This window comes from Erpetoichthys calabaricus, chromosome 2 (genome assembly GCF_900747795.2).
Source record: "Erpetoichthys calabaricus chromosome 2, fErpCal1.3, whole genome shotgun sequence".
Classification (NCBI taxonomy): Eukaryota; Metazoa; Chordata; class Cladistia; order Polypteriformes; family Polypteridae; genus Erpetoichthys; species Erpetoichthys calabaricus.
This window is the reverse complement of record NC_041395.2, coordinates 192,461,590-192,474,401: the sequence shown is the minus strand read 5'-3', so window position 1 is coordinate 192,474,401 and position 12,812 is coordinate 192,461,590. Positions and strand designations below refer to the sequence as shown.

The 12,812-nt window shown below is 36.2% G+C and overlaps 1 protein-coding gene across 1 annotated transcript in view; it reads right to left on the bottom strand.

The window, feature by feature from the left end:
• Positions 1-12,812, bottom strand: part of uggt1 (UDP-glucose glycoprotein glucosyltransferase 1) — a 234,292-nt gene that overhangs the window by 156,928 nt on the left and 64,552 nt on the right. The window contains 1 exon segment of the mRNA XM_051921917.1: positions 4,190-4,290. Coding sequence (XP_051777877.1) covers positions 4,190-4,290 — 101 coding nt within the window.

Here is a 12,812-nt window from a genome sequence, read left to right as displayed (position 1 = left end):
AACCTCGAGATACGATCACCTCTGTATACGAGAAATTCAAAATACGAGGAAAGTATGAGCGAAAAATTCAGATCTAAATACGAGCATTGGCTCGTGTAACGAGCCAGGCTGTGGGTATAGCTCGCGGCTTAGCGAGGGGGCATGGTAGCAGTTGCGAGCCGCGATCTGCGGTGTCTGCGTTTCTCACTTAAGTGCACAGGTGGGAAACTGCCCACATCCATGATTGTTCCTGTGGCTCATGGGCTGCAGCTGCCATGTCCTCCACGCATATATAGAGAAGCGCAAGCCGGTTAAGGGGGAGAAGAAGTAAAAGAAAAGAGAGGAGAGAGAACGGAGGTTGTAGGAGGAGGAGGAGGAGGCAGGCAGGCAGCAGCAGGAAGTCAGTGCGGGAGAGCGAGCGAGTGCAGGCTCGCGTGTAGCTGAACAGTGAGCTGAACAGGCGAGCCAAACAGCTGAAGCAGGACGGTGTAGAGAAGGTCAGCTGCATTAAGAGTGTCTCGCCTGTTGCAGAGCCCGCAGGTGAGGCGCTAACAGAGAAGAAGCACCGGGGATTGTCATCTGTTTTTTAAAGACTGCATCCTTTTGACGTTTTAACCTCGTGTTAAAGGATTGTTATTCTTGTGTATTTTAAACCTCCACTTCACAACTGTTTTAAGGATTATTTATTTAAAGATTTATTGAATGCTCTACTGCACTTTGGACACCTGTTTTGATTCTTTTAATAATCAGTTATATTATTTACCAGTGTTATTTATTAAAGGTAGACTACAGTATACATAATTTATCAGTGTTATTTGTTAGGAAAATTGATTTTTATGTTAATATATTTGGGGTGCGGAACGGATTAACTGGATTTCCATTATTTTCAATGGGGAATTCGCTATACAAGCTCAGTGCTGGAACGAATTAAACTCGTATCTAGAGGTTCCACTGTATATATATAAATCTCTATCTATCTATCTATCTATCTATCTATCTATCTATCTATCTATCTATCTATCTATCTATCTATCTATCTATCTATCTATCTATCTATCTATCTATCTATCTTTCTATCTATATCTCTATCTATCTATCTATCTATATATATATACACATATATTTATCTATATATGTACAGGCCACCATTGGCTCATCGGGTTGGGGATGTGCAGTGGAGGCTGTTGCATGGCATTTTAGCGGTCAACTCCTTTTTAGCAATTATTAGTCCTGGGGTTACTGATAATTGTCCCTTTTGTGGTGCGAGGGAAACCGTGTTTCATTGTTTTCTGTTTTGTATGAGACTTCAGCCTTTTTTCAATGTGATCACACATCTAATTGTTAGATTGGGTATTGTATATAACGAGGTGGGCTTCTTGTATGGGTGGAAGGTAACAAAACGAACAGGAAATAACGTGAACCTGGTGAACTTCATCATAGGTCAAGCAAAACTGACAATATGGAAAACCCGCAAAAATAACATCAGTGGGACTGGGCTTCAGGATACCATTGGGTTCTTCAAAAAGTTATGTAAGAGTAGAATCTTAGTGGAGTTTAATTTTTATAAATGTACAAACAATTTGGAAAGGTTTAGGGAGGTTTGGTGTGTAAATAATGTGCTCTGTGAATGTGAGGATGATGAGTTACACTTGATGTTATAATTTTTCCCACAATTGCTTAATTAGTGTGTTAGGAAAGCTTTAACTGGAAATGTTTCTTTATTTGTTATATAGAATAAGATTTTTATTTTTCTGTATATATGTTTTGTTTGTTGGGTGATGTTATATACTGTTTTTAACAATTATATCAATAAACGTTTTTTTTTTAAAAAAAAAAATGTATATATATCTCTATCTATCTATCTATATATACCTGTATATATATATATCTCTATATATATCTCTATATATATATATATATAAACACATATATATATATATATATATATATATATATATATATATAGATATATATATTTATCTATCTATCTATCTATCTATCTATCTATCTATCTATCTATCTATCTATCTATATATATATATATATATATATATATATATATAATATATATATATATATATATCTATCTCTATCTATATATATCTCTATCTATCTATCTATCTATATATATATATATCTCTATCTATCTATTGTCAGTTCAGCACTCCGGTTGGAATATGACCAAGCCGTGCAAGCTTACTGTTAAGAATGCAACGTATAGTTGTACAGGAGAAAAGCAATCTTGCCTCAAATCAATGGCAACCTTTTGTAGGTCTATGAACTTAATTTAAACTTTAGGTTTACACGGTGCTCTGTTTCCATAGTACCTGCACTCATGAATATATCTGTATGTGTCAGTTACTGAAATCCCCGCGCTTGGCACCGGCGAAGTACTGCTTTTAAATTTTTATTAAGAAGAAAAGAAAACCTTTTTAAATTGAGGTAAAATATACCACTAACAATTTGTTAAGGATCTGCTTTTTTGTGTAGCTGACTTCACACAGCCTCTCCGCTGTTTTATAAACGAATGTCATATAAGGTCTTCCTTTTTCGTTGCTTCGCCAACGGAAGCAGCCTTTTTATTTAATCCTGTTTTAACGATTGTTCTGTTTGTATACCAGTTTGTCAGTTCAGCACTCCGGTTGAAATATGACCAAGCAGTGCAAGCACACTCTTGAGAATGCAACGTATAATTGTACAAGAGAAAAGCAATCTTGCCTGAAATCAATGGCAACCTTTTGCAGGTCTATGAACTTAATTTAAACTTTAGGTTTACACAGTGCTTTCTTTCCGAAGTACCTGCACTCATGAATATGTCTGTATGCGTCAGTTGCTCAAATCCCCGCGGTTCGCACCGGCGAAGTTCTGCTTTTAAATTTTTATTAAGAAGAAAAGAAAACCTTTTAAAATTGAGGGAAAATATACCAATAACAGTTTGTTAAGGATCTGTTTTTTTGTGAAGCTGCCTTCACTCGAGTGATCACTTCGAGCTTTAAGCCTGAGAAATCACCCCGTAAATGCACACGTTTAATTGCACATCTGTTAATATGTATGCTTACACAGTATTAAAAGACACTCAACAATTACACAGTATTAAAAGACACTCAACAATTAACGTCATTTACCTTCGTTCCCGCGTTTGACTCGTGCTGTAAATCTCTTCCTTGTTTTCACTTCACGTGATTACGTAGGAGGCGTAATACGTGATGACGCGATACGTGACTCCGCCTCCTCCATTAGAGTAAATGGACAAAAAACAGGTTCCAGTTATGACCATTACGCATAGAATTTCAAAATGAAACCTGCCTAACTTTTGTAAGTAAGCTGTAAGGAATGAGCCTGCCAAATTTCAGCCTTCTACCTACACGGGAAGTTGGACAATTAGTGATGAGTGAGTCAGTCAGTCAGTGAGGGCTTTGCCTTTTATTAGTATAGATATTAACAATAAGAGCAGCTCACTAGTATAAACGGTAAATTTGCGAGCCAGCCAGAATCAAACTGGCAGCGTTTTGATTACAAGTCAGCAGTTCATACCGCTGCACCACAGAAGCTGGCGTACTATATTTGTACCTTTTCTGAAAGAGTTCATTTGTACTTCAGGCTTCACACATAATACAGTTTGTCATTTATTACTAAAACATGAAAAAAGTTTCTGTTTTAACAATGTGTTTACATAGATTGTTGTAGACAAGGAACACACATGAAATGCATGTGTTCCAAATAACAATATATTATTTACCTTTTAAAACTCCAGAACTTCACTCCAAGATTATCAAGGCTTGAGCTGGGAGAACATCTTGCCCTTTCTGCGGCAGTTGGGTGTGGGGGTGGGTGGGGGGGGGGATGGGGATATGGTATAGCAGGCTGCTTGCTGCTTGTGTTGACTGACACATTTACAAGACAAAAGACACTGACGGAGAGGTGCAAAGGGATTTAAGGTGGGCCAGAATTACAAGTTTTTTCGTAGGCTTTGGTAATTCTAGTGTTAACAAACAAAGTTCATGTTTTGCAGAGCAGGGAATGCCTAATAGGAGATGCTGCTTGGGAAAACTGAGATACTGTAGCTTGGAGAGAACCAGAATTTAAATAACAGAATATGGTAACTTCAATGAAATGGGAATGAGTAAAAGAAAAATTTAAATAATGCATTTTCTGTGTGTTATTACAGTTTACTATACTTCCAGATTCCTAATATAAACCCTAAACATACCTTGCAACTGCCAAACTTTGAGTGGTGCCATTTCATTGGTGCTTTCTACAAGATGTTTTCTGAGCTCTTTCAGCTGCTCTACAAGATCTGGATATTGAGTCCTAGAAAGAAAAAAAATGGGTAATGTCTAATTAAACTTTCACAAAATGTTCTTTTTTTAAGTTTAGGTTTACTTTACAATGAATAAACTACTTCTTATACTCCTCGTCCATTCATAGAGAAGAGTTTGAAAATAATTTATATTGAAGTTATCATGTAAAGATATTGCAGTTTCCAAAAGGTTAGCAACAGTTCAACATACTAAATTTATTTATTAAATGCATGCCTTTTGACTGCTCTCTGTAAAGTGAATTTGATTTTAAGTGTAGTAGGACATTCTCTCCCCTTTATATTTTAATAGAAGGGTTAGGATACAGTAATCCCTCCTCCATTGCGGGGGTTGCGTTCCAGAGCCACCCGCGAAATAAGAAAATCCGCGAAGTAGAAACCATATGTTTATATGGTTATTTTTATATTGTCATGCTTGGGTCACAGATTTGCGCAGAAACACAGGAGGTTGTAGAGAGACAGGAACGTTATTCAAACACTGCAAACAAACATTTGTCTCTTTTTCAAAAGTTTAAACTGTGCTCCGTGACAAGACAGAGATGACAGTTCTGTCTCACAATTAAAAGAATGCAAACATATCTTCCTCTTCAAAGGAGTGCTTGTCAGGAGCAGATCACGTCACAGAGATAGAGAAAAGCAAACAGATCAATAGGGCTGTTTTTCTTTTAAGTATGTGAAGCAGGCGGCAGCTCACACCCCCTCCGTCAGGAGCAGACAAAGTAAGCTGTTGAATGCGGCAGCTCACACCCCCTCCGTCAGGAGCAGACAAAGTGAGACAGAGTTTGTTTTTCAATCAAAAATCAATACGTGCCCTTCGAGCTTTTAAGTATGCGAAGCTCCGTGCAGCATGTCGTTTCAGGAAGCAGCTGCACAAAAGATCACAACGTGAAGATAATCTTTCAGCATTTTTAGACGAGCGTCCGTATCGTCTAGGTGTGCAAAGAGCCCCCTGCTCAATTCCCCTACGTCAGGATCAGAGAAAGTCAGCGCAAAAGAAAGAGAAAAGTAAGCCAGGTAGCTTCTCAGCCATCTGCCAATAGCGTCCCCTTGTATGAAATCAACTGGGCAAACCAACTGAGGAAGCATGTACCAGAAATTAAAAGACCCATTGTCCGCAGAAACCCGCGAAGCAGCGAAAAATCCGCGATATATATTTAAATATGCTTACATATAAATCCGCGATGGAGTGAAGCCGCGAAAGGCGAAGCGCGATATAGCGAGGGATTACTGTATTTCCAATTGAGCAAGAGAAGAAGGCATGCTAGAAATGCAGTGTAAGCTAAGACCATAAATTGTTCACTAGGCATTAGAATCTCATTAGACTAATTAAAATGAAAAAATGTTATCCTAATAAGGTCTAAGGAGGGGACCTTCTCAAAACATGCAAACCAGTTTAGTATTAGCCTGACGAAATCATTAACAATTAGAACCTCAACTCAGATAGATTTAGATCGACAAGAACAATGTGTGAGATGGACGATTTTGAGTTACAACATGGATTAGAAAATATTTCTCACAAACCGATGAAGATTGTATTTTATTAAGATTCAACATCCATTCATTATCCAATTGAAAGTTTCATTTCTAAAAAGCTGTCTTGGACTGTCTCCTGACGTACGCTTTTGAAAGCATTACTTTAGATTGGGTATATTAAAGTATCAAAACCTATATTGAAACTAGAATTTTTTAGTTCTTCAATAGATACTGAATGTTAGAAAAGTTGGTCAGAAGTCCTTTAGTCTCTACAGCCGATGTTTACAACTTTTAGTTATGGGGCACACCAGACTTACTGACTGCAGTTGCTGATGTTGTCACTGGACTATGCCAGTTTAAACAAATGAAAATCATTGGGCATACTTGTCTTCTTTTTGTGCCAACCAATACCATAATGCCTGATGGAATCAGCACTGTATGAATGGTTAACAGGTAAGATGAGTTCAGTTGCCATCTTGGCCATTTTTTAAGTTTTCCATTCTGTCGTAATATATAGAAACTAGTCATTTAGCCCGTTACAATAACGGGCGCTAGAACAGTAGTGCATAAACATTAGTAGGAACAGTCTATATTAAATGGCAAGGGACTTTGACCTCATTCTTTTTGTTGGCCGTATTTTTCTTTCTTTCAACCTTTCTTTTGTTGATGTTTACTTGCTGAGCTGACCGTTCTTCGTGGCCTGCCGCCGTGTATTGTGTGTCTTTAATTTTCTGTGACAGTAATACTGTCTTGTACGGCTCTATTCAATAAGGGCGCGCACAAAAAGGTGAGCTTCAAAAGGGCAACCTCAATTGAGCGCAGCGAATAAAAGCGTTCGTAGATAATTTAGTTCAAATGGCTCTGGAATATGTGAAGAGCAACAAAAGTGCAGATCTTTATTTACGCACGCCTTTATTCGCCGCACCCAATTGAAGTTGCCCTTTTGAGGCTCGCCTTTTTGTGTGCGCCCTTATTGAAGGATACCGTCTTGTATGTCCTCTGACTTGTACGTCCGTAATATACCTTTAATTTTCTCTGGCGGTAATACAGGCGTGCGCGTCGGTAATATGCCTTTAATCTCTTCTGACAATAATACTGGCTTGTATGTGGCTGTAATATGCGTCACTGTATTTTGTACCTTTAATTTCCACTCGCAGTAATACTGGTTTGTATTTCCGTAAAACGCCTCTAACTTTCTCTGACAGTAATATCGCGCATCGCATCGCACCGTGCCCCGCGCATGCGCACTTCATCAGAAGACACCCACACACGGACAGCTGGACGCACATAGGGATTTTATATATATAGATGTGAAATGTGGGACATCAAACAGATGAGCTACTCTTCTATTTGTGAGGCCCAAAACACCCATGCTCCTTATTCTTTGTCACTGCACTATATTAGTTGAACTTCCAGCTGAGCATTCATTGGCTGTTTGCTTTCATGCACACAAGCCACACATACAACTAAAGAGAAAATCAAATCTGTTTGATTTTATCAAAGCAAGTTGCAGACTAATTTGAATGAGTCACTAGGCATGTTTCACTGGAGCATGCTGCGGACTGCCTCAGACTCTCCAACATTATGTAAATGAAGGCTACAAATGAAAATCACTGGAGAGGTTGTGTAATGTGACATAATATGAATTATACATTGTAAAAGAAATTTTCTGAGAAAAGACTATGATTAAGTTACAGTTTTTCAAAGAACACAAACATATTGTTAGCATACAAATCCGTAAAGATCCAGTATTGGATGCCTCACATATACCATATACTGTGTACATCAAAGATGGTCTAAATCAGTGGTTCTCAACCTTTATTACACAAAGGTCCTCTGGTGTGCTACAAGAATATGTGAAAGCTGCTCCCATTGGCCACTATATGTACACTCTTGTATTTTTGCTGTTGTGTTGACAAAGGTGCTTGTTTTTGAACTTATGTTTATTAACAAAACCACATTTGTTCAAAATGCTATCATAAAGCATTTTTTAAAAGGCAAAATACACAATAAATAAGCCAATAATGAAACAGCCTATACATTTTTACGTTCTTGTACATGAAGTATAGGGAAAGTATTGGAATCCTACAAAAATTTGATTTCAAGATTTTGATGAATCTCGACGTTTTACACCTCTCCCAGTCTGAAAATACCATTTTTGGAATTATGTCTGTGTGTGTATTTAGGCACGATACCTTGAGTACGCTTTCACTTAGGTCAACCAAATTTTTGCAAACAAGTATTTCCGCTAACTGGAAGTGGTAAAAAGTACTTTACCTTTTATTATTTAATAAACCTTTTACTTCAGCCTGAATTTTACAAACACCATAAAATAAGTAGGGATTTTTACAGATATATAATAAATTACCAAAATATAGAATTTGTCACTACAAACATTTTTCACAACAGAAGCTGTTCACTACTCACTTGGATTAGGTACAACAAAGCATAAAATGATAAAGTTTTTCTGAAAATAAACAAGCACTATTTTTTTTTAAATGTAGAATTAGTCACTGTAGATGTTTTGCATTATTTAATTACAGAACCTACTTTGGTATTACAAGCAGCCTGTTCTTATTTCAAATACAGCTTAGTAGCCGGGATGTGCTTTGTTGTGATGATAAATACAAGCAGCCACTAAACCATAAATTGCTGTGGGTATGTGGCAAGAGAACTCAAGCTGTGCATGTTGGGGAAGATGGACATTAGTGCCAGGTGAAAATGTAATCAAGCTAATCTATATACATGTAAAATCTTCCCCTGGAAGTTTACTAGAGCCCCAAATTTGAGAAGCACTGGCATAAATATATCATTCTTTTGTAAGGGAACAAAAGATAGTAACACCTCAACCTTAAAATATCTTCTGCTTTGCAACCATATTCTATGAGATTGATTTTAACAGTAATTACTAGTAACTAGTGCACAAAGTGACACATACAAGCACAATTTAGGGCAGAATTCTCTCTTTATTGCTAACAAAGCAGGTAAAAGTGAAGTTTCTTTCTGACTCCTATCATCTCAAACATATGTATGTTTGCATCCAATTAGATGAATTAATTAGTAAAATAATCTGAACATATATTATTTACTCAAACTGAAGTCATTGGATTATTGAGAATAATAATAATAATGATGATGCAAATGCATTGGCTTCAACCCCAAATTGTGAACAAGTAAATCCATTCAGCTCTATGAAAGGCATTTCTGCATACAGAAATAGCAAGATCTCAGGAAGTACTACAAATGTGAAGGTATATATTTCTTGGAACAGAAATCAAAGAATTGAAATTAAGTGTCTGCCTTTAACAAATCCAGCTATAATTAGAACATTTTTTATGAGAACATGCAATTCAGCCTAATAAAGCCCATTAATCCCATTTGTCTAATTTCTGTAAAGTCAGTTCAATTCAAATCAATTCAAGCTTTGAAGATCCCCAAAACACTAACACACTATTTAGTAAGTTATTCCACATGTCTATGGTACTTAAAAGAATCTTTCACAATTTGTGCAAAGTTTACCCTTAACAAGTTTCCATCTGTATTCCCATGTTCATGAAGATGAGCTAATTTTATATTTTACATCTGGGATGCATAGTACTAATCCCCTTCACAATTCTAAACACTTCAATAATGTCACCATTTAATCTCTGATTACTTAAACTGAAAAGGCTCAACTCCAATATTTACTCATACCTCATAGTCCTGGAATAAGTCTAGTTGCTCTTCTCTAGACCTTGTCTAGCACTGCTGTCAGTTTTGAACTATGGAGGTTAAAACTGTACACATTAATCCAGATGAGACCTCAGTAGTGTATTATATCGGTTAAGCATAAATTGCTTTCACCTACATTCCACGCATCAGGCTATATAGCCTAACATCCTATTAGCCTTCTTAATCATTTCTATGAACTGCCTGGCTGTAAATAATGAACAGTCCACTATGACTCCCAGCCCATTCTCATAAGTTATATGGTACATTTAATTTCAAATCTCCTATTGTTTAATAAAATCTAACATTTTACTCCTTATATACAATACAAACATTAAATTATATTAAACTAGACCTGCCATACATTTGACCAAGCCTTAAATCTGTCCTTGTAAACTTAACCAGCTTGTTACATATAGCTTTGCCTGAGGACTGATCCCAGAGGGGCCACTTTTAATATCACCTAATTCTGATAAGGTTCTTCTCACCATAACCCTTTCATTTCTAAACTCAGATCAATTTAAAAATAATTTATGCACTATGCCTTAAACACCTATTTATTTTAGTTCAATCACAAAAAATGAAGATACCATACCATATGCACCCCTCTGATTATATACTTCTGTTGCTTAATCCTAGAATTCCATTATAATTATGAAACATAACTGCCTTATCTAAAACCATGCTGACTGTTCACTACTTACACCTGTTTTTACTGCGTATTCTCTACATTGTAATTGTTTCAATTAATTTAATTGCTATGCATATAAAGCTTACTGGACTTTAGTTACTTAGATCAGCCGGATCACCTTATTTATATACTGGGGACCAATTGCTAGCTTCAAATCTGTAGAAATAGCCTCAGTATGCAGGGATTGTTGAAAAAATGTGTCAAAGGTTGGTATATAAACTCACCTTCCTCCTTAATCACTTTTTGATAAAAGTAAACTGGTCTTGAGTATTTGTTTGATTTTAGCTTTTTTAGGATAAGCAGCAATTCTCAATCTAAAATTTTCAAATCATTAAATAATTTCTGCACATAATTAACTTGTATAAATGTGAAAACTTCAGAAAATTCTTGCGTTACTCAAAACCTGACATAATCTCTTTGTGTCATCTTTCAATCTTTCACATTTACTGTAATAGTTATCTGCAACTTCTTTCCATCATTCTTAACTTCTGTTTTCATAATCCATATGATTAGTGGTAGAGTTGGTAGTCTTATATGCATTTTACAGCTATTTATTCCTTTACAACTTATTTTTGTTAATTACTACTCACTGCAGAGTTTTCTTTAATGTCTTACTAAATTCTGGGATGTATATGAAATGTTTTTAAAGCTGCTCCAGTGCACCTGATTTTTAAAAATGAAGGGTGTCCAAAAACCCATCTTCTCTATACTGGTTCTGCCAACACTGTGAAGTAAATATACTATATTCGTCAGTTATTTACCAATCATCTTAACAACTACATTATCAATCACTCTCTTTATCTTCACCACTTTGTCCATTATTCTAACATAAGTACAGCAAGTCCAGTACTGCAATAACTGTTCTCCTGTGAGGAAAAAATCTGTACTTTCCACTATATCCACCAAGCATTCTCACATCTTAACATCTCATCACCTGTTCACATTACATGTCTGCTTTCCTTCTGTTCAGTATTCTCACCACTGTGTCCAATTTTCCCATCACACTCACAATATTAGTGCCAATGTCAATACTTTCTCTTTTATATTCCTTAACCCACTACCCTTCCTTCATCTCCTTTGCCTCCAAACCAGCCCACAATTAGTACATCAGATCCAGGGCTATCATAAAAGCGGTTTTTCTACCTATAGATCAGGCAGATTCTCCAAATTTACTTGACATTGGCAGTTGTGGGTGTCTACTGGTCTGCAACATATTTGTGACCAAACTTAAAAATGTTTGCTAATTTCAGTATGCACCTGCTGTACATTTATCACTTGTCCAAGTATTAAAGTTCACACACATTTTTGGAAAGTAAGCTTTAACCCTATCACCCGGGGTTAGAATAAGTACACCATCTATTTTGTGTGGCACAGAAAACAATTAAAGAGAGTTGCTATCAGAAAATGCATCTTGTTTTAAAAACTTCTACTCCCATATCTCCTTGATGATAAAAAAAAAAAATATGAGAAATACAAAATCAAGTAATAAATCTGTGAATAACACTTTTTTAGAAATTCTTGGTGCTTTTACTATTGCTTATAATTATCCTACCCAGTCTGTATACCGTTAATGAAAATGCAAAAAGAAATTAATGTTATTCAACATTCATTGAAATGGGGTACACGCTGAAAGCACAGCTCTTAAATCATTGTTTCCTACTCTAATTAAGAAGATTGTTGAATGTGTCCATATATCCATCTATTTCTGTAACCTACTAAGACTAGTAAGTGCTGTAGGATTCAGAGCCAATATCAGCAGCATTAGACAAAGGTAGCACCTACCCCTGGGTGAGATTTTAATCTGTCAGCAGGACCCACCCACACATGCATCCAAAATAATTCAGAAAGCCCAATATACTGATGCTAATTAACTTGTGGGAATCTTATACAGAGGCAGAACATACAAACTACATGCTATATTTGATCAGGGTGGATAATACATATACATTTTATGACATGCTGTAAGCAGAATTGAAAAATTGCTATTTGATAATTGTGATTTGTGAACCTAATTATGTTAGTATACTTACAGCTGAAGTAAAGGCAGTTCTTTCAGGCAGGGACCTTAAGTGATTAAAGCAGGCCTGACCCATCACTTTCAGTCAGAGGCCATAAGCAATTAGAGCAGGAGCACTGTGCACAGATAGGGAAAGAGGTGCTGTATTGGGGCCTTGGAAAATTTATATCACATATGGTGTTGATCACAAATAGCCCAAATAGTTTAGTTGTTAGTTACACATACCTGGTAATTTTCAAAAATAACTCAATGAACATGCAAATTGTGTAGGTATTTACACTACCAGTTAAATGTTTTAGAACACCTCGGTTTTTCTTCAGATTTAACCAGCTGAAATGTAATGAAAGACCCTAAAATGGTGAAAAGATCAGCTATATACCCCCAGAGATTTAAAATTAAAGTTTAGGTTTGCAGAAACTGAAAAAAAGGAAATTTCACAATAATACAAATGGGCCTTCTTCAGGGAACAACTAATAGGTTACATCCTACACATGTTCTGCAACAAGTAAAGTAAGCCTTGCAAGTTTAAAGCAAACAATTTGCTCAGGTGTCCCAACTTCTGTTGATTACTTAAAAACCCTATGTCCTAAAGCAGAGTTGGAATAGACTGTTTACTACACCCTCTA